The sequence below is a fragment of the Onychomys torridus genome, chromosome 9 (assembly GCF_903995425.1).
Source record: "Onychomys torridus chromosome 9, mOncTor1.1, whole genome shotgun sequence".
Taxonomy (NCBI): domain Eukaryota; kingdom Metazoa; phylum Chordata; class Mammalia; order Rodentia; family Cricetidae; genus Onychomys; species Onychomys torridus.
Genome location: NC_050451.1, coordinates 34,663,460 through 34,691,217, shown reverse-complemented (window position 1 = coordinate 34,691,217; position 27,758 = coordinate 34,663,460). Strand labels below are relative to the sequence as shown.

General features: G+C 45.3%; 1 protein-coding gene across 3 annotated transcripts; it reads right to left on the bottom strand.

Moving 5' to 3' along the window:
• Window positions 1-471: 471 nt before the first annotated feature.
• On the bottom strand, window positions 472-27,140 carry Anxa7 (annexin A7). 3 transcript variants are annotated; one of them, XM_036199470.1, is made up of 14 exons: window positions 27,077-27,140; window positions 20,290-20,344; window positions 18,205-18,409; window positions 15,813-15,914; window positions 14,011-14,075; window positions 13,359-13,424; window positions 9,615-9,717; window positions 9,373-9,467; window positions 7,347-7,460; window positions 6,994-7,164; window positions 4,800-4,970; window positions 4,649-4,724; window positions 2,939-3,051; window positions 472-909 (listed from the first exon to the last, which is right to left on the bottom strand). In XM_036199470.1, the coding sequence occupies exons 2-14, from the start codon at window positions 20,341-20,343 to the stop codon at window positions 787-789; spliced, it is 1,458 nt and encodes a 485-aa protein (XP_036055363.1). In that variant the 5' UTR covers window position 20,344; window positions 27,077-27,140; the 3' UTR covers window positions 472-786. The 3 variants fall into 3 exon arrangements, with proteins under 3 accessions (XP_036055363.1, XP_036055364.1, XP_036055365.1); XM_036199471.1 differs by lacking the exon at window positions 27,077-27,140 and adding an exon at window positions 21,405-21,767; XM_036199472.1 differs by lacking the exon at window positions 13,359-13,424.
• Window positions 27,141-27,758: the final 618 nt, after the last annotated feature.

Below are 27,758 nucleotides of genomic sequence, written 5' to 3'. Positions count from 1 at the left end.
TGGGTATGCATAAGCAAGTTGCAGGTTAGCTTGGGCTATATGGCCAGTGCATGCTAGGTACACACTATACCACCAAGCATGGCCTCTGGCACCAACCATACCTAAAATATAATCAGAAGATAATGTACAGGGTCTAAGAAATTGCTATCAAATCACAACTGACAGACAGGCTGGCTAAGAGTACACTGGGATGGGAAGGAATTTCCACATCTCCAGAGCTAAGAGTTTGCTTGAGTAAACATTATGTGCTTTAAGTCCTACAATGCTACTAGCTAAGGCCACGTCTGTCCCAGGGAACTTCAGCCATCTGATATGAGTTACTGTGGCATCTAACTACTTCTGTTTCTGAACTGAAAATTGCGTTCTGAAATCGAACCAGACCAGCATCAGCTTTAAAAAAACACCATTCTTATTCTCTCATTTTTTGAACTAGAGATAACGAACCTTCAAGAAATTTAACATTACACAGAATTAGAGATTACTGTGATTTTTTATTCAATTTGAAATCTTGATTAAAATAAAAGCAGTCAGATGAAAGCTTTACAAATGGTGCAAAATTACTACATCATTGATATGGCTTTTACACTGGCTGGATATAGAAAGAAAAAACACATTAGAATTAAGGCAGTAACAACGTGTACACACCAAGCATGTCACCCTGACGCAGTCCTTACAAAAAGCTGCTCCAGGTAGGTGGTGTTGACATTGCTGCATGCAGGTCTTGTTGCTTGCAAGGATAAGCTCTGAACAGCGTCATTCATTAAAGAAAAACACCCAAACCCACTCTCACTGGCCGACGATGGCCAGAAGCAGCTTTCTGTAATCCCCGCTTGTGTCGCTGGCAATCATTGTGCTTAGGGTCTTCTGATACATCTGGGTGAACATCTGCTTTATCTGAACAAGGTCAATCTGTAAGAAACGGTCGGTCAGAAAAAAAAAAAAAAAAAAACTGTTAAAAGAAAATGCCTTTGTTTAGTAACACCATAATAATCAGAATGGGGAGGGATAGACACCAACATTCCAGAATTATCGTTCCCACTAGTACTGAGGCCTCCTGTGTGCACACCGTGGGTGAAGATCTCATTTGCTGCTTTGGAAATCACCGAAGAGACATGATACCAGTTTTATTTGTTATTCTCCAAATACTAGTCATTTTAGAATCTACGTTAGTTGATAACAAGACAGCTTTAGAAAAATGTGTAATACAGTGAGTGGTGGTAAGGATGCCAAGGCGTGCTAACACTTGTACATTCCTGGTGGGAATGGAACGTGGGGTAGCTGCTGGGAAAACAGTATGGTGATTTTAAAAAAGGATCTACAGAATTACAGTATCATCCAGCAACGCCACTTCTTGCTAAATTCCCAAATGAAGTGGCAGGGACCTGAAGGGATTACACCATGCTCAAAGCAACATCATTCAAAAAACACAAAAGGTGGGCTGGAGAGATGGCTCAGAGGTTAAGAGCACCGGCTGCTCTTCCAGAGGTCATGAGTTCAATTCCCAGCAACCACATTTGTAATGAGATCTGGCACCCCCTTCTGTATACTAAATAAATAAATTAAAACACACACACACACACACACACACACACACACACACACACACAAAGGTAGAAGCAAGCCAAGTATGCACAGATAGGTAAAGAAAACCAGTCAATAGAGACACAGCAGGCTGTCACTCATCTTAGGAGGAGACTTCTGACATGTTACGCGATCATGAGGAGTTCTAGGAAGCCTAGGCTAAGAAAGAGGCCCGTCTCAACACAGCTGTGCAGCTCCAAGCGCACGAGGCATCTAGTGCCATCAGTCCAGGGGCACCAAGTTGTCTGACAACTGCCGACAGAAGACAAGGGCGGGGTGACACTTCCAAGAGGGTGAATTTTCCGTTGTGCAAGATGTAAAAAGTTCCAGATGTGACAGTGTACAACAATGTGACTGTGTTTACCGCCACAGGTCACTTAAAAATGATCAAAATACCTCTGGCAGTAGGCTCAGGATCCACCCCTGGTGCACGAGCTGGCTTTTTGGAGCCCGCTACCTATGTTGGGACACCCTGCACAGCCTTGAGGCAGGGGGAGGGGCTCTGATGACTCCCCATGGGAGACCTTGCCTTGGAAATGGGGGGGCTGAAGGTGGGAGGAGGGAAGAGGGGGATCTGTGGTTCCTATGTTAAATGAATAACAAAGTTCCTAATTAAAACAAAACAAACAAAAACGGTCAAAGTGGGCCAGGGGGCGGTGGTGGCGCACGCCTGTAATCCCAGCACTCAGGAGGCAGAGGCAGGCGGTCTCCAAGTTCGAGGCCAGCCTGGGCTACAGAGTGAGTTCCAGGACAGACAGGACTACACAGAGAAACCCTGTCTTGAAATACCGCCCCCTCAAATAAATATATATAATCAATATATATGAAGTAAATCTGACGAATTCAAAGATTATTTCACAGTTAACAAGAATGCTAACACTGATATCCAAACGGATTAATCTACATGGGTATATTTACGTTTTACATGACCAAGTAAAAGAACAAACTGGAACCTAAGCTTAACTCAATGGCAGAGTAACTGCTTGGTCTGCACAAGTACCTGAGCGTGGGTTCCAGCACGGCAAAAGTCAGTCAGGAAATAAGTAAGCCAGACACAATGGTGCATGCCTGTAGTCCAGTAATCCAATGTGACCCTAGTCTGCTTAGCAATTTAATAAACAAACAAACAAATAAACCTGGCAATCCCCCATAAACCTGAGTTCTACACAGGCCTGTTCAAGTAGGGAAGCTTTTGTGCTATCTTCATGAGGGGCGGAAGTATCTTTCAGTACTGAAAACCTCTCTCGGCACGGAGGGCACGTCATTCTGAGGGGGTTCGTAATCGAGAACAAGGGAGAAACCACCATTCATTCAGAATCAAGTACAGCTTGACCTAGAGAGATGTCACCTGCCTCACCTCGCTTCGAGTGACCACAATCCTGACCAGGGTGGAGTCGTCTGTGCCAGCGCCTTTCATGGAGTAGTAGAGTCGCTCAGCAAAGAAGGCGGGACGGTTGAGGGCACACTGCACTGCAAGGCAGACAAGCTTTAGAAAGGAGGCTGGCCTGACAGCCGGCCTCCATCTGTGGCTCTGCTTAAGCCTGGTTTTGATCATTTTTTACACAGAAATCCAAAGAACATGGATGATCCTCTGCCCCTTGACTTTTTTCTCAGCATATGTCAATCTTTGTAGCTGAATCAGGCAACTTTCACGTCTAGAGGAACCCCTCTAGCCAATAAATCTATTTTCTCTTTATAGATGCACGGATGTAGATTCTTTCCATTTTCCAGTATGAAAATCTATAGCAAGGGTGCCCCAGATTAAGTAATATCTTACTAAAAGAAATGACAAAAATCTGAATTCTTTTTGTTTTGTTTTGTTTTGTTTTTTGTTTTTTTGAGACAGGTTTTCTCTGTGTAGCCTTCCGCTGTCCTGGAACTTACATCATAGACCAGGCTGGCCTTGAACTCACAGAGATCCATCTGCCTCTGCCTCTGGAGTGCTGGGATTAAAGGAGTGCACTACCAGAGTCCAGCAAAATCTGAATTCTTTACATTAAGAATACAGTTTTGAGAGCGAGCTAGGGGGCTCAGCAGGAAAAAGCACATGTAAAAGCCCAATGGCTTGAATACGACCCCCCAATCCACTTAAAGGTAGAAGGCAAGAACTGACTCCATGAAACACCTTCTAGTCTCCATAGGCATGCCGTGGCATGCATATGTCCACATCATACATATCGCATACTGTCTCACATAAAGTAAATAAAAAAATTTTAAAAATCTGGGGCTGGGGCTATGGCTCAGTGGTGGAGTGAGCCCTAGGTTCAATTCCCAGCAGCACACACACACAAAAACAACTGTCATTTGGCAGAAAGAAAGCTATGAATATCATCTACGAGAAAACAGATTGAGAAAGATTTGAAAGCAGCGTTTGGAACTCTGAGTCACTGGGACATTACCTAGCAAAGTAAGTTCCCACAGATGGCAGAGGGTACACACTGCACTTTGTCACGTTAGCCATAGTTGTTACATGAACATTTTCAGGCACTCCATGGCTAGTATTAAGAAATTAGCAATACTCTCCTTATTTCTGTAGTACCCGTGAGGACAGAATTCCCACACATCAAGGTGTCAGATCATCACAAACACATTAACTCCAAAGAGTTAAGCACTTGTATGGTGTGTTCTGAGGGTCAGAACACAGCTTTGTGTGCTATATTAAGGAGGCGCACTTAGGAGGTAGAGGCAGGTGGATCTTTGTGAATTCAAAGCCAACCTGGTCTTCATAGTATAAAGCCCTGTCTCAATAAGCAAATTAATTAACTAACTAAAATACGGCATCTTGGTAGTACCAGAGTTCCCTAGGGCTTCCTCATTTGTTAAAGGGAAGGGCTACAGTATACAGGGTCTCCTGTGGTACTCAAAAATATATACAAATGAAAGCCAAGTAATCTCAAGCAAAACAAACAAGAAATCCTTCCTGATCACACATCAACATGCAGAGGATTTTATATAAAATACAGGGTTTACTCGGTTTCTGCCTAAGCAGATTCTAAGGAGACTATATTAACTGTAATCACTCAACTAAAAACAAAATAAGGCAAAGTGCAAAAGTAAAGAGTCTTACAGATGGTCTTCAAACCACTTTCAATATATCCGGAAAACTCTCGGCTTACACTGCTTAACAAATCTCGATTAGCCATCTGCAAACAGAAATTAGGGAGGTAAGTATTTTGAGATCTTAACATAGACAAAAAAATCTTTACAAGAGTTCATACCCTAGAATAAGCCTCCATGGTGGCTTTCAGCTGAGGGAAGCTTCTTGTGGCCAGGATCATGTTGAAGCAGGATTCATCTGTCCCTAGCTTCCCCTCGCCAGCCTGATAGAGGCGCTGGGCATCTTCCTGAGCCATCTGGTGGTTTACACTCTGGTTCTCATCACGGTTTCCCTGCAAGAGAAATACAGGAATCAGAGGTGAAGTTCCTTCCTCAATCTAGTCACCCTGGGACTTACAGGATAACTTACTGAAGGTGAATACACCAAGTCTGTCATGTATGCCTTTCCTCCCCAAATCAGTATTCCATTATAGTTAGTTTCGGGTTTGGGAATCTATGGTCATGGCTTAATAAGGCTGAAGTGAGAGGTTTCAGGGCTTTGAGCACTAAATTACAACTAAATGTCTAACAAGGGAATATAAACTACCACTCAAATGAAAAAAGTATTATACCTCTCTTTAGCTTGGATTTGAGATCAAAACGAACTGTAGAGTCTCATTCTTATAAAACGGTAAATACCAAGCATTTTCTTTGTACCAGGCATTATGTTAGGTATAGGGACACCAGAGACAAGGTCTCTGCCCTCAGGGAACTTCACTCTAGGAAGGGACAATGTAAGGCTTCAGATCCAGGCATACTGCTAGAACACACCTATTTATTACAAGGGCTGGAAACAGAGCTTAGTGGAGTCTGCCTTGTGTTCATGAACCTCTGGATCCAACCCCAAGGACAAGAAAACAGAAACAAAAGGCTAGAGAAGTCTCTTTCCAGGAGTGCTTGGCACGAGGAATGGTTTAGTCGTATTACAAATGGACCTAACACAGGGAAGCGTGTTCAAAAGGAGGCTGGAGCTCAGAGGCAGCAAGCCTGCCTGCCTCCTGTGTGAGCAAGGTCTGCATCCTCTACACTCCCTCCAAAACACAAATAATAAAGGTAACATTCTTTTAAAGGTGCTCAGGAAAAAACTCAAATTATTCTTTGGATTTAAGTACATAGTATAGACCCGTTTTCTAAGACTCAACTTCTCTCTCTCCACCCTAGAAAAGTTAGGAATGGGTCATGGGGCCCACATAAAGACAAACCCAATTAAGAACCACCTCCCTCTTTTGTAAGCACTAAACATCTATGCCTGTCTTCCCCTCTTGCTCTTTCTAAATCCTAGTTCACTCTTCTGCTTTGCTGTTCAGATTTAGTTCCTCCAACACTTTCTCATTTTTGTAGCTCCAGCTTTTGCACACTATTCCACACCTACTGCACATCCTGTGCACTGTCTGTCCTGTCTACCGCACATCCTGTGCACTGTCTGTCCTGTCCACCGCACATCCTGTGCACTTTCTGTCCACCGCACATCCTGTCCACTGTCTGTCCTGTCCACCGCACATCCTGTGCACTGTCTGTCCTGTCCACCGCACATCCTGTGCACTTTCTGTCCACCGCCCATACTGTGCACTTTCTGTCCACCGCACATCCTGTACACTGTCTGTCCTGTCCACTGCACATCCTGTGCACTTTCTGTCCACTGCACATCCTGTCCACTGTCTGTCCTGTCCACTGCACATCCTGTGCATTGTCTGTCCTACCTTTCCTTGGCTCCTCAGACACTCTCCTCCACGTTTAGACCCTTGAGGTCCTGTCCTGCTGTACACCAGCACAGTAAGTAACTCCTGATACTCAATTGGTATGTCAGGCTTTTGTGTGTCTCTCCAATACATGGACCTCATCTCACTGTTTTAACACTATTCCAAATACTCCTGTAGTATTTCTGGTGCCCTCTCTGCACACCAGGGAGTATGGAAGGTGCCACCTGCAGTGCTCTCTGCCCTCCTCCTCCTCTCCCGTGGCTCTGACATCTCTAGCACATTCACTGTGGCCCCACACATCTTCTGATGGTCTAGATCAACGGACAGGACCCTGCTAAGCTGACATGGACTTTCATCTCCACCTCCTCCACAGCCCCAGGCTAGTTCAGATTTCATGGAATCTGCAAGAAGTCATTTTCGTATTCCTTACAAAAGTCAGATGAACAAAGTCTCAGTAAAAACTACAAGGAAATCTGTTCACTGCATTCTGTGTTGTTCCTCTTAAAGACAGCAATAATTCACGGAGCTGACTATCACTGAAGTACGCTCCTCCAAATGCTCAGCTCACAAATGTATGTCCCCTCCACTAACAGACAGACATTTACACTACACTCACCTGGCACATGGACACGAGGAGACGTTCAAAATGTCCCGAGGTATCTGACTTGATGTCCTTCTCAAGGTCTCGTCCAAATTCTGATTGGTAACATCTAACGATGTCTCGGATTTCTTGATTTGTTCTTGTGCACAAAATCTCTATCAATACACGTTCTTGAGTTCCTGCTCCCTATAAAATGACAGAAGAGGATGACACAGGAGCAAAGGTCTCTGAGGAGAATTAAGCCACAATTCAGATGGCACAAAATAATACTTTGCCTCATCTATCACTGCAAATTCAGAACGATCCAAATTTGCAAGGCTTTATATATTAAGCAATACAGAAGAGACATAGAAAATAAGACAGAGTACCTGCATCGCTTTCCGTAAACTCCAGGCATCATAGTATGTAGAAGGCATGAACAGAGCAAGGATTAACTCTTCCATATTTCCACTCAGCTCTGACTTGAGATCTTTAATTAAATCCTGTTTAATAACATGTGAAAAATTAAGTACATAAGATTTCTTCTTCTTCTTTTTTTTTTTTTTTTTTTTTTAAGTTTTTTGAAACAGGGCTTCCCTGTGTAGCTCTGGTTATCCTGAAACTTGCTCTGTAGATCTGCTTGTCTCTGCCTCCCGAGGATTAAGGGTGTGTGTCATCACTGCCCAGTAATACACAGGATTTCTATACCTTATCTCACATGAGGGTTTTGTTTTTTTTTTTAAATAATTTTCATTTTATGTATGTGGGTGTCTTGCCTACATCTATGTCTGGGCACATGCTTGCAGTGCCTGTGGAGGCCAGAAGTGGGCACTGGATCTCCTGGAACTGTAGTTACAGAGGGTGGTGAGCTGCTGTGTGGGTGCAGGGAACAGAACCTGGGGTCCTCTGGAACAGCAGCCAGTGTTCTTAACCACTGAGCCACCTGTTCAGCCCCTCACTTGAATCTTACGGAAAAACGGAATGGAATTGGTACTATGAAAGTACCAATTTAAATCTGAATGTGACAAACTAAGCAATGAGTATTAAATTCAGTGATGAATTCATTGTGTCCAGAAACACTTACATCCTTACTGAGAAGTTCAGAGTACAACTCAGTGATAAAGTCATCATGTCTAGAAACACTTAAATTCCTGCTGCAGTTCTTCTACTGCACCAGATACAAAGACAGAAAGTACGGTTAGAAAAAGGATAATCCAAAGTTAACAGCATGAGGGCTGGTGAGATGTGGTGTGGGCAAAGGTATTTGCCAAATGTGTGTGTGTGTGTGTGTGTGTGTGTGTGTGTATTAAAATGTACATATATATTTATATTATATACTTCATATTTTCATATATATATGAAAATAAACAGGCAGAGGGGAAAGAGGAAGTTACTCAAGGCAAAAAATGGACCACGAACAAGGAAGATTTAGGAGGTTCTCAGTACTACTGTATCTACAGTATTTTTATTTTTTTGAAACAGGGTTGCACTATGTAGGCCAGGCTGACTCCGACCTCCTGGCCATCTCCCTGTGTCAGCCACTTGAGTATTGGAATGATACCCAGCTTTACAAGAAAGAATTCTGGGTTTTGCGTTGCATAATTAATCTTATGGGCAGAGAAACAGGGCTCAGTAGGTGTCTGCTTAATTTTGCTGTCAACTTTATGTGTCAGGGCATCTGAAAAGCGGAGCCTCAGTTGAAACAAGGCCTCCGTCACACTGGCCTGCAGGACTCACTGCAGGTGGGGCCACCCCTGGGCAGGTGGTCCTGGGTGTATAAGAAAGTCAACTGAGCAGGCCATGGGGAGCAGGCCAGTAGAATTCCTCCATGGTCTCTACTTCACTTCCTGCCATGTCTTCCCTTGGTGACAGACTACAACCTGTGAAGAGAAATAAATCCTTTTCTCCCCAAGTGGTTTTTGGTAATGGTCTTTATTAAAGAAAGAGAGAGAAAAACAGCACCTGCTGTTCAACCTGGCAACCTGAGGGGTTTTGTTTTGTTTTGTTTTGCTCTTGAGACAGGGTTTCTCTGTGTAGCCCTGGCTGTCCTGGAACTCACTCTGTACACCAGGCTGGTCGTGAACTTGGAGATATGCCTTCCTCTGCCATAACCTGAGTTAAGTCTGACAACCTGAGATCAATCTCTGAGATCCATACATTAGAAAGAAAGAACCTACTCATGTGATACTAACACATGTGTGATGTGACATGTACATATACGTACATTCACACAGAGAATAAATGAAAAAAAAAAAAAAAAAAAAAGAGCACTACCAAGTGTGGGGCCCAGAGTTCACTCCCCAGTGCCATAGAGGAGAAAGAGGAGGAGAAAGAAAATACAGTAACCAATCTGACATGGATGCAGACCCTATAGAACAGACCCCGCTGCGTCTCACTGAAAGGGAATAGACATACCTTGCCATACATGGTCTTAAAGGCTGCTTTAATTTGTTGCCTCTGGTCATTGGAACGACTTGACACAACATCCACAATTGCTTGCTCATCTGTCCCTGGAAGAGTCACAGATATATTTCTATAAGGATAAGAATGCTCCAAGGCAGTGGGCACCGGATAACATTGAGGTGCAAGTTGACAGAGGACTTCACTTATGACATGGCTTCACTTCCCTTACAGTTCTAATAATCCATCTTCCTTACCAAACCCCTTCATTGCCTTGCGGAGAATCTCTGCGTCTCTCATAGCATCGAAGTTGGAGGCTGGTCGGATTGTTCCTTGGGTGCCCTGAGTCACTGCAGCAGGCTGGTAACAAAAGGTGTATTAAGTGCAAGTAAGGAGTTTTGCTTGGACAACAAGGCAAGCTGAAGACTCACCCAGATGCCATATGTATACACGGGTTTATGCAAGGACATGAGCATTTATCACCAGGCCTACTATCAAGCCTAATTTGAACAGACAGCTCTCATCCCCTTACAAACAGATTTGTCCCCCACTAACGCAGAGCTACATATCAAATTTCCATGAGACACAGGTAAAACTAAAGTCACAATCTTCTTATTTCTTAGAGGAGGAGGAGGAGGAAGAGCCAAATCAGAACCAATAGAGAATATTTTGCAAGCACAACTCTACATAACAATAAAAATGTCATTTGGTAAATATCATAGTAATAAACTATTTTAGGTAAGAATTATAAATATGAGCTGGGCGGCGGTGGCACACGCCTTTAGTACCAACACTCGGGAGGCAGAGGCAGGCGGATCTCTGAGTTCAAGACCAGCCTGGTCTATAGAGCGAGATCCAGGACAGGCACCAAAACTACACAGAGAAACCCTGTCTTGAAAAAAACCAAAAGAAAAAAGAGAGGGAGGGAGGGAGAGACAGAGACAGAGAGAGAGAGAGGGAGGAGAGAATTATAAATATGCTACAATTAGAGAGCAAAGGTATGCCGAGAGCCAAGATATTTACATAGTTTGTAACACTGCAGTGTAGAAACCTGTCAGGCTCCACCCTGAACCAGCAATGGAGTGAGCTGACAGTAAGTGCCTTCAGACATGACATGCTGGGAAAACTCATCTCTGTTGGACTCCTGCCAAAACATCCTGACCTGAATTTAAACAGGACGAAACATCAGACATACGCAAACCAAAAAAATACTTGTAGCACTCCTCAAAGTGTCAAGGTCATAAACAAGAGACTGAGGAACTTTCGAGTTAAAGAGAACAAAGAGACATGACAATACACCCAGTGTTTCAGCCTGGGTGTCATCTCCATCCAGAAGGACAGTACTGGGACAGTCGGTAAATCTGAGTAAGGTCGAGGGTAGGCAGCGATGCTACGTTAATGTTACTTTCTGCTTTGGGTTATCACATTTGGTTTCTGTTGAAAGACAGCATTTGGAAGATCGAGGAATTCTTTATATTATTACTACAATTTTGTTTGTAAGTCTGATTTCAAAATTGAAAGTTTAAAATATAATTGTGTAATCAACTCATTTGTTTGCTGCCTCAAAAAACAAACTTTAAATCAAAGAAGAAAAGGCTGGATCGATGACTCAGTGGTCAGGAGAACTTGTTGCTCTGTCAGAGGTGCCAGGTTCAGTTCCCAGCATGCACTGCTATCTGCAGCTCCAGTTCTAGGGGATGACGCCCCCCTCTGACCTCTGCATACACCAGGCATGCACACAGTGCCCATACACATCTACAGGCAAAACACACACACATTAAATAAAATAAATAAATCTAAAAAATTTTTTCTTAAACAATAGAAAATAAAAAAAGGAAGGAAGGAAAGAAGGAAGGGAGGAAGGAAGGGAAAAAAAGAATAACCCAGCTGGATAGTGACACATGCTTTTAATCCCAGCACTAAGGAGGCAGAGGCAAGTGGATCTCTGAGTTTGAGGTCAGCCTGGTCTACAGAGTGAGATCCAGGACAGCCAGGGACCTTGTCTCAAAAAACAAACAAACCCAGGTGGATCTCTGTGAGTTCGAGGCCAGCCTGGGCTACCAAGTGAGTTCCAGGAAAGGCGCAAAGCTACACAGAGAAACCTTGTCTCGAAAAACAAAACAAAACAAAAACAAACAAACAAACAACAACAACAAAGAATAACCCAACACTTGTTGGAGACAAAAAATAAAAGAGGAGAAGAGGTTGGGGCAGCCCAGCACTAGAGCAAGAATTCTTTTTGTGTCAGTGCGGGACTGAACCCAGGCCTGTGCATGGGAAGCATGCTGCCACCAAGCAAGCCTTCCAGCCCCAGGAAACGTCCTTATTGTTCAGAGTTCCTCCCACTTACATATATTCATACCCTAACATTTTGTTTTGCCAAAAAGGCTTATCAGTTACTCCCCAACATCTAAGCCAAAAATGTAAGCATAGAACAAATAAATATTTCCAAAGTAGTTTTAGGGAAAATTTAAAATTATTCTACTTGTAACAAATACCACAGTGTAAAAATTTTTTTTCAACATATTGCTCATATATAAACCTCTGCCAGGAACTAGAAAGAGAGGCTTGAAGGGTAAGGTGGGGAGACAAGGGAGCACAGGAAACAGTGGGGGTGAGGGCAGGGAGGTGAACACAATCAACCCTAAGGGGTGTGTGTGTGTGTGTGTGTGTGTGTGTGTGTGTGTGTGTGTGTGAGAGAGAGAGAGAGAGAGAGAAAACCCCATTACTAACAACAAACCCCTTACTGTACCGAGAGACGCAAATAAAAAGACCCTAAAGGAGAGGGTGGAGCAGAAGACCACGGAACACCTGAGGAGTGAAAGGTTAGAGGTTACACAGGAAAAGGGGTCACCACGAGATGGATGGGGAAGGGTGGGGAGAGGGCAGTGGAGGAAGAGAACGGATGAGAAGTAAAGTGACACACACGTGTGCATGTGTGTGCATGTATGTACACATATATTATATATATAAATTATAATGAAGCCCACCACTTCACACCTAACTTAAAAAAATAATAATTAAGAGGCTAACAAGCAAAGCGGCTCATTGGGTAAAGGTGCTTGGTGCGAAACTTGACAACCTGAGTTCACTCTCGGGGACCAACTTCCACAAGATGTCCTCTGACCTCCACATACACCACAGTACCTGTGTTCACACATGTGCACGAACACATACACGAACATACACAGGAACACACACACACACACACACACACACACACACACACACACACACACTGCTTAATAAAGCCAAAACTCTCTTCCACAATTAAAGCAACTACAGATTTATAATATGAATAATTTTAAAAGGGCTAAAAGCAATCTGCCGTGGTTTCAGAGGACTCTCTCCGTGACTGCCGGTCAGAAGAACTATGACCTTAGCCTTTCACTACTGGTGTAGTCCTGGACAAAGTTCTCAAATCCCTCTGCATCTCAAATTCAATACATCCCCAATGTAAGCAAAACCCAACAAGGTCACTGAGGAGTCCCTCTCCAGTTCCATAGTCCTTCTGCCCTTGCCAGAAGCAGGCTTGAAAATGCCAGACCTTCCTTAGTACGTAACACAAAACAACTTTTACAGGTCAAGATAAAGGCAAGGATCCAAGCTTATCAATTTTATTATAGTAACTCGCAGAGGACATGAAAGAATGGAGCACTTAATAAAACAGCAGGAAAACAGGGAACTAGATAAAGAGAGGTAGGAAAAAATTCAAACACAGGAAACCTTATAGGGCTATTGACAAATCAGTTCAACAGACTTCACTAGCTCCCCTGTTTCAAGTTCTGTCAAGCATTGAGGGGAAATAAAGACTCAACCCTAGAAATCAGAAAGAGCACCAGACGTGGTGGTGCACACCTTTAATCCCAGTACTCAAGAGGTACAGGCAGGGCATCACTACAAGTTTGAGGCCAGCCTGGTCTACATAGTGAGCTCTAGGAACAAACACTGGCATATATAAAGGACCTAGCAGTTACTGAACGCAGGCAGTCCTTACTCACATCAGTGCTATAATCCAAAGAAACAGGAGAGAAAGCAGGATAGGAAGAAAAGGAGTCTGTACTGATCTGAAAGAAGAGTAGAAAATTATAAAAGGCGGAACAGAAAACAACCATCCCTCATAAAATCTCACCCACCACCACCCAAGTTCCTAGCCACAACTATTGATGAGGGCCGAGATGCTATGAGCAATGAGGATGGCACACATGCATTCTCTAGGACAGAAGGAGAGCACCATCACCTGCAAGAAGGATGGAGGATGCTCGGACCAAATGAATCAGACACCACTTAAAGCAGATGGGCCAGCTGGGCAGTGGTGGCGCACTCCTTTAATCCCAGTACTCGGGAGGCAGAGGCATGCGGATCTCTGTGAGTTTGAGGCCAGCCTGGGCTACCGAGTGAGTTCCAGGAAAGGTGCAAAGCTACACAGAGAAACCCTGTCTCGAAAGACAAAAAAAAAAAAAAAAAAGCAGATGGGCCAAAGACCACAGGGTCCGTTGAAAGTAAAGTTTGCACCCCCCTTACTGTGACAGACCATTTCCTCTGCCTCACAAGAGAGTGGCACCCTCCCCTCCTCAGCACCGTGGGGACCAGGTACCCAAGCTAAATTTAAAGGGTAGAAGCAAAAAGTTAAGGAGACAGAAGCAAAGGTACCTGGCTAGGGTAAGGAGCTTGTCCTCCAGGGTACTGAGAGGGCATCTGTCCTCCGGGAAAGCCACCTGTATGTTAAAAAGCAAACAAGACAAACAGGTTACAGCAAACCGTTCACATCACTCGCCAGGAACACAGAAGCAGACATTCATGCTCTGCTACTCAGTGGGATAAGCGACGTCTTGTTTAAGGTACAGGACAATGTGTTTCAGCACATTTTTCTGCACTACAGTCACTGTTCTCTGTTCACAGGTGGGTCCCCATCTCTTTCCTTGTGTTCCTCAAAACAACCACCCTCTGTCTTCATTTCATATACATTATTCCCTTTAATTCCCATTAATCCCTGGCACTCTCCCCCCCCCCCCCCCCCCCCACTGCCCCTGGCTAACCGCAGAAGCTTGATAGTTTTTATGACTTTGCTTCAGTTTTCTCAACCTGCCAAATAGGGATAACAATGATACCTCATGTAATTTCTTTAGAATTAGTGTCTCGGCTGGACATGGTGCTCCCAGCACTCTGGAGGCAGAGGAAGGAGGCTCTCTGCAAGTTTGAAACTACATCATTCTACTATGGGCATTCCAGGACAGCCTGGGTTACAGACTGAGACCCTGTCCTCTTCCCAATCCCATACCCTTCACTAGGATAATCTTCTATGTTATTATTATTTTTAAAAATTTTTTTAAATATAACTTCTGTGTATGAGTGTTCTGATTACATGTATGTCTGTGTACCACGTACCTGTCTGCTGCTAGCAGAGGTCAGAAGAGGTGTCAGATCCTCTGAAATTGAGCCCCCATGTGGGTGCTAGAAATTGAACTTGGGTCTTCTTGAAAGAGCAGCCAGTGCTCTTAACCCACTAAGCCATCTCTCCAGCCCCAGGATAATCTTTTAAATATTGTTTTTTGTTTGTTTGTTTGTTTGTTTTCTGAGACAGGGTTTCTCTGTGTAGCTTTGGAGCCTGTCCTGGATCTCACTCTGTAGACCAGGCATCCTTGAACTCACAGAGATCATCCAGCTGGCTCTGCCTCCTGAGTGCTGGGATTAAAGGTGTGTACCACTGCAGCCTGGCTTAAATATTCCTTCATTCATGAAAAACCAACTTGGGTGACATACATCTTTTAATAAGACCCTCACAGATACTTACATTTAATAGACTTATTGTATTTTTTAAATTATGTGTGTAAGTGTGCAGGTGCCTGTAGAGGCCAGATGTGTAGGATACTCTAGAACTGGAGTCACAGGCAGGAAGTTGCCAATGTGGGTGCACCAAACTCAGGTCCTCTACAAGAACAGTACATGACTCAGGAGGCAGAGGCAGGCAGATCTCTGTCAGTTCCAGGACAGCCTGGGCTACAGAGTGAGTTCCATGAAAGGCGCCAAAGCTACACTGAGAAACCCTGTCTTGAAAAAACCAAAAGAAAAGTGAACAGTACATGGTGTCAACTGCTGAGCCATCTATCCAGCTCTTTCCTACCTTAAACAAACAAACAAACAAAAACCTTGAACTAGCTTCAATTCTGATTCCATCTGGAATGATTGTTAGGATACAGTCTTGGGGGTGGTTCCTTTAAGAGTCGGTTTTTGGCTTTAGGATAAAGCAGTTAATAGAAAAAAATTGTTCCTCATCTCCATTCTACTGATTATGACCGCACATCAAATTGATACTCCATGATACCATATACTTAACATTATTTACAGAATTATATAAATATTCCCTAAAGACTATTTCAAATACAATCTAGGTTTCCTCAACAACTGAAAAGCTCTCAGAATTCTAAGTGTCTCTCTAGATAGCTGGAACATACCTGGTACTGGAACCTGGGCTGGTCCACCACCATAAGACTGTGCAGGTGGCTGTGGATAGCCAGAAAAGCCTGCTCCACCGGGTGGAGCCCCAAAGCCTTGTCCTGAAGGGATTAGACAAAACAACACGTCAATAAGCCATGCATGAGGTGGCGCACGCCTTTAATGCCAGCACTCGGGAGGCAGAGCCAGGTGGATCTCTGTGAGTTCGAGGCCAGCCTGGTCTACAGAGCGAGATTCAGGACAGGCTCCAAAAGCTACAGAGAGAAACCCTGTCTCGAAGGAAAAAAAAAAAAAGCAAGCTACACGTGCTAATGCGTACCTGTAATCTTAACACTCAGGAGGCTGAGCCGGAGACTGTCAGGACCTGGAGGCCAGCCTGAGCTACACAGTGAGTTCCAAGGTAGCCTAGAATGCACAATGCCTTGTATCTATCAATCAATCAATCAATCAGTAGGTAAGCAAATAAAAAGTCAAGTCTTAGAATACAGAGAAAAATTCTGAAACTGTCTACTGTAGTCAGTAGACAATACATGCCGGTGTACATCCTCTGTGTGTACATTCAACTTATTATCAATTCACAGCAAGCTGGAAATTACGTGCAAGGATCAGTGAGATGGATTAAGAGGTAGAAGCACTTGCCGCCAAGCCTGGTCACCTCAGTTTGATCCCCAGAACCCACATGGGGAAAGAACTGATTCGGACCTATACACACGTACCATGGCACTCACAGACACACACACAGACAGAACATAAACATTTTTATACTGAGTTTTAAAAGTTGCAGTACAGGGGCTGGAGAGGTGGCTCAGAGGTTAAGAGCACTGACTGCTCTTCCAGAGGTCCTGAGTTCAATTCCCCATGGCTTACAACCATCTGTAATGAGATCTGGTGCCCTCTTCTGGCCTGCAGTCATACGTGCTGACATGCTGTATACATAGTAAATAAATAAATCTTAAAAAAAAAAGGGGGGGGGGGGTTGGGGATTTAGCTCAGTGGTAGAGCACTTGCCTAGCAAGCTCAAGGCCCTGGGTTCGGTCCTCAGCTAAAAAAAAAAAAAGTTTTAGTACAGGCCAGGCACGGTGGTACACAGGTTTTGCCTAAAAAAAAAACAAAAACAAAAAAAAACAAAAAACAACAACAAAAAAAAACCCTAAAGTTTTAGTACATTTAGCTTATTTAGTAGCTTACAATACAAATCACTATGGTGGGTTTTTTTGGTGGGGGTGGGGGGGGGGCGGGGGTTGGTTTTTCGAGACAGGGTTTCTCTGTGTAGTTTTGGTGCCTGTCCTGAAACTCGCTCTGTAGACTAGGTTAGCCTAGAAATCACAGAGATCCCCTTGCCTCTGCCTCCCAAGTGCTGGGATTAAAGGTGTACGCAACCACCACCCGGCCACTATGGTGGGTTTTAAAAATTGTTTTTAAGTTAGATTTATTCCTTTTGTGTGTGAGGGTTTTGCCTGCATGTATTTACACGAATCACATGTATGCTTGGTGTCCTCAGGGATCAGAAGAAGGCAGTATATCCCCTGGAAAAGGAGTTATGGATGGTTGGTAGACCACCATGTGAGTGTTGGGAATAGAACCCAGGCCCACTGCAAGAGCAACAAATGCTCTTAACTGATCAGCCCTCTCTCCGGCCCTTATGTTGTTTTTATTAAATCTGGATAAAGTGGTCCTAAAGCCTAAAGGTAACATGTGATACTAACTAAAGCTTCTGTCTTTTTCTTTTTTTAAGATTTATTTATTTTTATTTTATGTAGATGAGTGTTCTGTCTGTGCATCAATACACCACATTCATGCAGTATCCCAGGAGACCAGAAGAGGGTGTCAGAACCCCTAGAAATGGAGGGATGGGCAACTGTGAGTTGCCATGTGGGTGCTAGGGACCCAAGCCAGGTCTCCTCTGGAGGAGCAATCAAAGCTTTTACCCACTGAGCTAGCTCTCCAGCCCAGCCGTTCTCAACTTGTGGGTCACAACCTCTTTGACAAACCTCTATCTCCAATAATATTTATATTATGATTCATAACAGCAGCAAAATTACAGTTATGAAGTAGCAACAAAATAATTTCATGGTTGTGGGAGTTCACCACACCATGAGGAGCTGTATTAAAGGGTCGCAGCCTTAGGAACACTGAGAACCACCGCTCCAGTCCCTCTCAATCAGTTGAGATTACTGATGATCAAGTCTCATATTCCAAAGGGCCTATCATTATCAAGAAGGTTACTACGGCTCCCTTCCCAGGAGAGTATCTTAGACTCTCCCAGCTCTCCTAACCCAGTCTTAGCTGTCCACAGTTAATAGTTAATCCTGAACTCTCACAACACAGGAAATGATGATGAAGGGGGGGGGGTGCGGACACAAAAGCAACACTTAACAAATCTTAACTTACCTCCAGGATAGGCTGGAGCGCCCCCTGGATGTGGGGCAACAGGATAGCCCCCAGCAGCGGGATAAGCTCCCGGAGTAGGGTAGCCTCCAGCTCCTGGGTAGCCGCCACTCGGTGCTGGCGGGTAAGCACCTCCTCCCATTGGTGGAAAGCCACTAGGATATGGATACTGACCCTGAGGGGGGAAAGATGACTCCTGTCCTGCAGGCTGGAAAAATCAGAAACAGGTCAAGTGGACATAATCATAGACATATATAACCCACTTAAAAAGAACACCAAGGGTTACTTTATCAACCCTATTCCACTTTTTAGGACTTTTATCAGAACTCAGTTAGGTTTAATTCTATGTGAGGTGGACAAGAGCAGTCCCTTTCTCTTCGGGAGTCAGAAGCAGCTCTCTCCTCCTCTACCCCCCCCCCCCACTCTTTCTCTGCACGGCCTTGCCGCTCGGCCCAGGTTCCCCTCAGACTCCTGCTCTCGCTCCACTTCTGAGTGCTGTGATTACAGGCATGTGCTAGGACGCCTGTTCTTATCAAGGGCCAAACCTTCAGGAACAACTAACCAAGTTCACAAGTGCCTGCACTGTCACGGCATATGGAAATATGGTAAAGCTCCTCCCTCCATCCTAGAGAGGACCGACGCTCTTGGACCTACTGTATACCATGAAAGAAAAAGGTAACGATGTCTCTCACACACAGCCTAATATTTTGGATCGTAGCTCACACGGACAATGTTTTAAGAGCGGCAAAGATTCTTTCTCTGTTCAATAGACTTTCTCCCCAGCCACAAAACTGGGCTCAATTTCTCACACCCCCGCCCCCTGCTGTTAGGACCGAAAACCAGTGAACAAGTAGACAAAAGAGATGCCCACCACTTCAGGCCTGGTTCATTAGAGCCTTTGCTTACACTGCCACACTCTCTTCAACTGCCGGCCAGCTGCTCTGCCGGCCAACTCCAGAGGACTCGGCAGAAGACATCAAGTGCAGTACAAGCAGCTGGGGCCTGTGAACCCGGAACACTGCACAGAATGGGACCCCCTGCACTGAACCCTACTCCGCGGCTGCTCTCCAGCAGACTAAATTTTTATTTGCCGTGTTACATCACAGAGATGTTACACTTGTTTATTTCAGCAAGCAGACTGACTGAAATGGTTGCCACAGTCCAGCTTAATACACAGGGACTTGGGGACATATTCCTGATTCTCCTCTAAATAGACAGGAAAGCTTTTTGTTTAGCTTGCATGAAGACATACATGTTATTATCGCTTGCAGAGGCCTTTCTTTTATTCCCCCGGGATACAGTAATAATCTGACATCCTATTTATGAGTCTCAGTTATGAACTGAGCCCCAGAGTGGTACAGCTGGCAACAAGTCCAGGTGCTCGAATTCTGGAACTTAACTAAGTTCTCCTCACTTTTTGTCTGTGTGTGTGTTCCCGGGGCCTTGCAGATGCTAGGCAAGCATTCAACATTGAGCTACCCACTTCCAACACAAAGGTTAACCAGTGACTCCTGGGATGGATTTTGCTTTTGTGTGTGTGTGTGTGTGTGTGTGTGTGTGTGTGTGTGTGTGTGTGTGTTGCATTGGCTCAGAAAGTAATTAACATTTTAAAAAACTAATTTTCAGGTTTTAGAAACAGGCCTTGAGCCAGGTGTGGTAGTACATATTTTTAATCCCAGCACTCCAGAGAAGACAGGCAGTGAGTTCTCTGTGTGAGTTTGAGGTTAACTTGGCCTACATAGTAAATTCTAGGCCAGCTGGGACTACATAGTGAGACCTTGTCTCAGAAAAGAAACAATAAAACCTTGGGTCATTTCACATAAAATTCAGGTTTCTGGCTTTACTTGAAAAACTAGCCTAATCTAGCCATGCTGGGTGTGGTCCCTGCATGGCACATTGACTTGAGCTAAGCAGCCTCCATGTGTCCATATATGACACACCCTATCATTTCCAGACACTCGTCTTTTCTTACTGATCTATAGCCCTAGACATTTGAGTCACGACCTATGCTCCAGGGCACAAGTTACTTCTATATAACAACTGCATGAAAGATACAAATGACTTCAGTATTTTGATAGCAATACTTACAGGATATCCAGGGAAAGGCGGGTAGCCTGTAGGGGGATAGCCCGGGTACGACATTCTGTAACAACAACAACAAAAAGTCCTTTGTATTTTTTGTACACCTTAAGGCCTTTGCAAGATATTCATACCATACACACAGTATTATGGTGCGCATTAAAATCTGGATAGCGGGGCCAGAGAGATGGTTCAGTGGCTTAAAGGCTTTGAAGTGTGATGATACCCTGAGTTCAATTCCTGGAATCTACATGGTAGAACTGACTCTTCCATGTTATCCTCTAACCTTCTCACATATGGCTGAAGCACACACACACCCTCCCCATCACTCACACACACACACACACACACACACACACACACACACACACATACTAACACACACCCTCCCCATCACACACACACACACACACACACACACACACACACACACACACTGTGGATATTGAGGGTTTATGCAAAGCTTATTAAATGCTTCCTTTCACCATCTGTACCGTACAGTCTGAAGAGCCTCCAATTGCAGCCTGGTGAGGCGATTACTGTGGAATTTGAGGACCCGATTTCAATCCCCAGCATCACGTAAAAAGCCAGATGTGGTGATACACACTGGTAAGCCAAGGGGAGATGGAGACATGCAAATCCCCAGGTCACCAGCCAATCAGCCTAGCCCAATCATCAGGCCTCAGATCTGTTAGAAACCTTAATGGCAACCAAGGTTGACCTAAAACACATTATAAATTAATGAGTAAAGGTGAAAGCAATGTTCTAAAAAAGTGCCTTACACACGACTAGCAAGAAAGTAGAACAATGTCAAGTACAAGGGGAAGGGGGGATGTCACTGTGATGGATCTCACAATACAGAATACAGAATACAGAAACTGAGAGAGATGACCAGGGCTACGGATGTCGTCGAGTGGTAGACTGGGTGTGTAAAGCCGTTTACAAGTCAGGTATAGTAACTCACACTGACAGTTCCCGGCCATGAAGGCCTGGGTTGGATGCCCTGCACCACAAGGAAAACCAACAGCAGTCAGGAGGCCTTCAAGTCTGGTGTGCAATTACACACTCACACTATCAGAGCACACCCACCCCTTACCTGTCCCCAGAGTCAGTACTTAAATTACCCAGTATCCTAGTGTAGGAAGTAACAGCCTCGTTCCTGTCCACCTGTGGAAATGACGCTCCCCTTCTTCCGGCATTTCTGTTTCCACACCATGGCCTTTGCAGCCTCACCACAGCTGGGCGACGACCTCACTAAGATGTCTATTCCATTCAGACTCTGGCTTACACTCTGTTTGCTTCCCAGCTTCCCTGGTCATCATCATTAGCTGCCCTTCCCATGAACTACTCCCAAGACCCCAAATCCACAATCACTTACTTATTGCTAAAATATCAAATACAAACTCACTGGTGGGGTCTTAGACCTGTAATGTAGCCTGCATGATCCTAGATTTAGATCCAGTAAAATCAGGGGGGAAAAAAATTACTGGTCAAGCCAGGCAGTGGTGGCGCACACCTTTAATCCGGCACTCAGAAAGCAGAGGAAGGCGGATCTCTGAGTTTGGGAGCAGTCTACATAGTGAGTTCTAGGCCAGCCAGGACTGCATAGAGAGAAACCCTGTCTCTGAAAAAAACAAAACAAAACAAAAAACACAACAACCAACCAAAACAACAACAACAAAACCCCCAAATTACTGGTCAAACATTCCAGTCCCCTTGGTACTGACTCCAATTTATAGTCAATAAAATTTCCTCCCTTTTTAAAAGATTTGGTCTTTTATGTACATGTGTGTACAGCACATGCTTGCCCAGTGCCCGTGGAGTGAATGAGCACACCAGATTCTCTGGAACTAGAGTTAATAAGGGACAGTTGTGAGCTGCCACGTGGGGGCTGGGAATTAACCCCAGCTCCTCTGCAAGAACAGCCAGTGCTCATAACTACGGAGCCATCTCTCCAGCCCCGACACCTATCCCCCAGGCAATTATTCTCATGTGTCATTTCTTCATTTAACCCACACCTACTGCCCTGGCCCTGTGATCATGCATCATTTCTTACTTTAAATTTTTTCTCCGTTCTTTAAATGACACAATGAACAAAATGTGGGATTCTCAGACTACACATGTAAATCACAAGAATTCACTGAGGAATGCACTGATTCAATAGTTTTGGTATAGAAAGTGAGAGTCTGCTCCCACCTGACCCCCTTTTTCTGAAACAGGGTCTCACACAGTAGCCGACTGAAGGAGTAGATTTTCTCATTTTATCATGTGGGCTCTGGGGATCAAATCTGAGTTGTCAGGCGTGGCAGCAAACACACTGTCTTGGTTATTTATCAACTCGACACAGGCTAGAGTCGTCCAAGAAGAGGGACCTCAACTGGGAAAATGCATCAGACTGGTCCATAGGAAGTCTGTGGGGCATGCCCTTGACTGACGGTTGGTGCGGAAGGGCCACTGTGGGCAGTGCCATCCCTGGGCAGGTGGCCCTGCACCGTGTAAGAAAGCAAAGTGAGCAAGTCAGGAGGAACAAGCCAGTAAGCAGTACTCCTCCTCAGTCTCCACATCAGTCCCTCCCTTCAGGTTCCTCTGCTGAGTTCCTGCCCTGACTTCTCAGGATGGACCACTACCTGGACGTGGAAGACGAACTAAACCCACTCCCCTCCAGTTACTTCGGTCACGGTCATTATCCCAACAGCAGAAACCAAACTAGGGCACGCCTTTACCCTCGAACCACCTCATCAGCCTCAGAGTCTGCATTTCCAACAAAACCTCTGAGTTAATGTTTATTATACTTTGGGACTAGGATATTTTTGACATTTCTGGGTCTACTTTCTAATGATAAAATTTAAAATATCTTTTTGGTGTTTCTTCTTCTCAATGCAGACATAAATGATTTCTACTTCTTTTACCTCAAGACTGCAAACAAGAAGGAGAGGTACAGATCGGGGCTGTAACACATACAATGCATAGGGCCTGGTTCAGGTTCCCCACCATCAAAAGACAACAAACCCACCTCAATTCAAGTCTTATGGAAGGTCACTCTGTAATAAGTAGGTGGCCTAGATGCTCATGAAAGTCAAGGGAAAAGCATCCAGCTTTTTGTGTGCCCAGTGAAGGCGGGTGTGATCATAAGTGTGCTACTGTAGTGCCCCTTATGACATGACCATCGGAAAGAAGCTACAATTGAGAACATGCAATATCAAAGTTATAAGACACCAAGAAAGACTAAGGCTGGGGAAATGGCTCAGTCTATAGACTGCTTGCCACACATCATCAGAATCTGAATTCTGAGCCCCCAGCATCCACGTAAAAAGTCAGGTGTGGAGTTGGGGATTTAGCTCAGAGGTAGAGCGTTTGCCTAGCAAGCGCAGGGCCCTGGGTTCTATCCTCAGCTCCAAAAACAAAAAAAGCCAGGTGTGGCAGGCGGCACACGCCCACAACCCCAATGTTAGGGGAGGAGGGCGGGATGAGTCCCACAAGCTCACTGGCCAGTCTAAGCAACCGGTGAGAGTACTGAGTTCAGAGAGAGACTCTGACTCAAAAAATAAGATGGACAGCAGTAGAGAAGGACATCTCATGTCCTCTGGCCTCTACATTGCACACACACGTACAAGAAACATGAACACATGCATGTGCCCACAGAGACAGTAAGATAATAAGAAAAATGACTCAGTCTGGTCTCAATTACTTGGAAACCAAAGATCTGTGTCTAAAAACCTGAAAGGTTAAATTTTTTCCTTTCCTTCTTCTTTGTCCTTGATTTCTGTCAGGAGGAAGGGCCAAAGGACAGTTGGGGGGCCAAATGAAAGAGATCAGGATTAAAAGGGGAAAAAAATCAGAAAATAATGTGTGAAATAATGTTTAAGAAATTCTCCTTCACTCTGGACCAACAGTTAGGGAGCCTGCATGGGACCGACCTAGGCCCTCTGCATGTGTGTGACAGTTGTGTAGCTTGATCTGTTTATAAGGTTCCTAGCAGTGAAATCAGGACCTGTGCCTGGAGCTTAGCTGGCTTTTGGGAACCTGCTCCCTATACTGGATTACCTTGCCCAGCCTTGATGCAGGGGGAGGAGCCCGGTCCTACCTCAACTTGATGTGCCATGCTTTGTTCAAGCCCATGGGAGGTCTGCCCCTTTCTGAATGGAGATGGAGGAGTGGATGGGGGTTTGGGGTACATGAGGGGTTGGGAGAAGAGGAGGGTGAGGAAACTGTGGTCGGTTTGTAAAATAAAGGAAAAAAAGTTAATTAAAAAAAGAAAAATATTCTCCTTCCTCATGAAGAAGAATATATATATTTTTTGTATGTGTGTAGTACACTTAGATTCAAATGTGTGTGTACATGTGCATTTGTATGTAGACCAGAGATTGATGTCGGGAGTCTTCTTGGTCATTGTCGACTTTGTTTACTGGGGCAGGGGCTCCCTCTGAATGCCACTGGATTCAGTTAGTCTAGCTAAATCTGACTGGTCTCTGCCTCCCATAAGGAGGGATTAGAGGAGGGCCGCACACCTGCTTGGCTTTTTTCTTGGGATCCAGCTGCAGCCCTCAGACCTGCAGGTAAGTGTTTCCCATCAGCCAGGCCTAGTCCCCCAGGCAGAACTGTCTGGACTCTTAAAAAGGTTACAAGGCTGAGACTGTAGCTCAAAGGTAAGGAGGGAGGAAGGAGAGGGAGGAGGAAGGAGGGAGAGAGTACTCTCAAGTGCTTGCTACAGAGGCCTGAAGGTCTGAGTTCAGATCCCCAGAAACTAGGCGAGGAAGCTCAAGTCTCTAATCCCAGCACCCTATGGTGAGATGGGAGGTGGAGACAGGAGAATTCCCACAAGTTTCCAGGCCATCATGTGGACATGACCAGAAACAAGAGACCCACACCCATGATTCTCCTCTGACCTCCACCACATGCACACTGTGGCATGTGCACCAGCTCATGAGCTTGCACACACATGCATGTACACACAGAGACAGAAGAATGTTTACTCTAATGAAAAACTTCTAGCCCTTCATTTTTAGCTACTTTAAGGGCCTAGAGGAATTATACCAAGATTTTCAAAACAAAACAAAAACCAATCAACCAATCAAATACTATCTAGGTACTAGGATATGAAAAACTGAAACAATAATTTCTGTGCATTTTGAAGAATATTAAGTACTAGAATGAAATTCCATTTCTATACAGGTCATAGGAATACCTTCACAAATGCACATTCATGTAGATATGGGCTATTCATTATACTAACATGTAATATGAAGAGCTGTCAAAAGATCATGTAAACATTAAGACAAGTAAAACACATGTATATTCATAAAGTGCTATTCACCTTCTAAAATGCAGTAGCTTTAAAAATAAAACCATCTACCACACACATTAAGGCAAGGTGTAAAACTGCATAGGTAGTTGTGAGTATCTGGGTAAAGAAAGAGACCCACTTTCTTCTGTCTGCAGACAATCTCACTGAAAGGTCACAACTGGAGCAGAAAAGCATAGCAGCATCCTTGGGAGAGAGCTGGGGGATAACGACAAAGCAGCTTACTTCTCAAAGCCCCTTTAGCCTCTTTAAACACTGTTCAAGCGATCACCTCAAAAGGCAGACTTCAAAGTTTTTGTAAAAAGCTAGACAAACCCCAGGGTGACTCCACAAACGACTCACTTCTGCTCAAGTAACAGGTCTCTAATGAGTGAACTGACGCTTGTTTCCCTTTAGCATTCTGCGTTACAAACAACCTTTGGAAAACTTGGGAAATTCATTCTTGGTTCTCCAAACCATCTCCACCCAGTGAGTCAGCTAGCAAAAGGGTGGGTCTTTCGACGTGAGTGTCTCAACTGGCAAGAGGCCTAGGAACACAAGCAGCCTAGGGAGAGGGAGGGAGAGGGAGGAGGAGAAACAGGAAATGTGACCTAATAGGCAAGGGCCGATGCAGTTTTCCAAAAGCCGCTTCTAGGTTCCGGAAGGGCCATTTAAAGCCATCACCGACCGGGATAAATAACGCGGAAACAGGGCCAGACCTCCCTCTGCGTGGGTAGGTAGCCTTCCACTCAACCGTGAGGACTGAGAGGCGGCTGAAGTTTGCAGGGGCAAAATTATTTCTTCCCACCTGCTTCTAATGTTTTCCTTGTCTGACTGGCAGCTCGTGATACTTGTACTGTAATTGGGACAGAGTACCTTATCAGAACGGCTATCACCTAGCAGCAATTAGGGACTGTAATGGGTAGCAGTACGATACCGCGTGCACCTCTGCACCCCCCCCCTGCACCTCGGTTTCCTCGGGCTGTTACCAGGACACCTCCGATGCGGATCAGGGTCCAGGGATGAAACCTAGAATGTTACTTCCTAGAATAGTTTCTGAGAATTGTAAGCCCGAGCTTACATCCCAGGCTTGTGAATTCTGTCCCAGGTGTCATCAAGCACAGCATAAATTCCCCTAAATTTGCTGTGTCACCAAAAAGTCTGGTCACTAGCCAGACCCGGCTTGCCGTGCGGTTCTTGCTCGGCCTCCCGGGAGGCGCTTCTCCAGGGCCACCCTCCGTCCTCAAGCCCTCCACCTGACCGAGAGCGGGGTGCCGCTGCTCCCCGGCATCCTCACTCTGCCAAGCCTTCCCGGTCCTTTCGCACGCGGGGCAAGCCTGCCCAACCCACCCCGGCACCCGAAACGCGCCCGAGTCTCCTCCACCCGGAGGCCCAGCCCGCTTGCAACCCGAACGGGGCTTCACCACCACTCCGGCACGAAGGCCAGACCGCAGACTGGAAACGAGCTGACTGGCGGGCGGGAGAACCGCAAGGGGAGGGGGTGCGAGTCCTCACCTGAACCGGGAACGGCGTCACGGCCCGGCCCGCTCTCCCGCAATATGGAGCCAGGGAGGGCCGGAGGGCGTGGCGCCGGGGCGGTGCGAGGATGCCGGCCGCCCGGACCGCCCCCAGCCCGGGCTGGACCCAGGTGGCTCAGCGGCTTTGACCCCGTGTTCAGGGCTCGGGTGTCTGCCGCACCCCTGGTGGTCCTGGGAAACCGAGGAAGCCGCTGCAGCTTTTGGTCCCTCCGGGTCGAGGGGCCGGTGCGGAGGGGCTCCGAGGGACACGGGGCTTCGGGCCCCGAGGTTTGCCCACTGTGACTAGTTATGGGGAATTCTGGGTAGACGGAACTGGAGCAGAATTAGGCAAAACTAAGCAGAAGGGAGTTGAACCAGGGTTCTACTTGTTCATTAGTGCGTTAAACTCACTCTAGAACTAAATATTTGAGGCAGGTATATGTAAAGAACCTACAAAATGCACCGTGACGCGGTGAGTGGAGGTTAGAGGTCAACCTTTCATCTTTTTTTTTTTTTTAAGTATGGTCTCACCCAGACTGCTGGTCAGCTGGACGGTGAGCTCCTGGGATTGGCTCCTGGGATTGGCGCTAAATGATGGGCTTGCATTTCCACACGACTGAGCTATCTCCCCAGCATGCCCTTCACTTCCACAACAAAAACAGGTATTTGCGTATGTAGGC

Bases quoted from the DNA above. Each gene is read 5' to 3' on its own strand.
- Anxa7 (XM_036199470.1), bottom strand. From the start codon at position 20,343: ATGTCGTACCCGGGCTATCCCCCTACAGGCTACCCGCCTTTCCCTGGA. The intron at 7,165-7,346 runs GTACTCTGTCTT...GTCATTTTATAG, and splicing joins GTTTACGGAAAGCGATGCAG to GGAGCAGGAACTCAAGAACG. The intron at 3,052-4,648 runs GTAAGACTCTTT...TCTGCCTTGCAG, and splicing joins AAGTGGTTTGAAGACCATCT to TGCAGTGTGCCCTCAACCGT.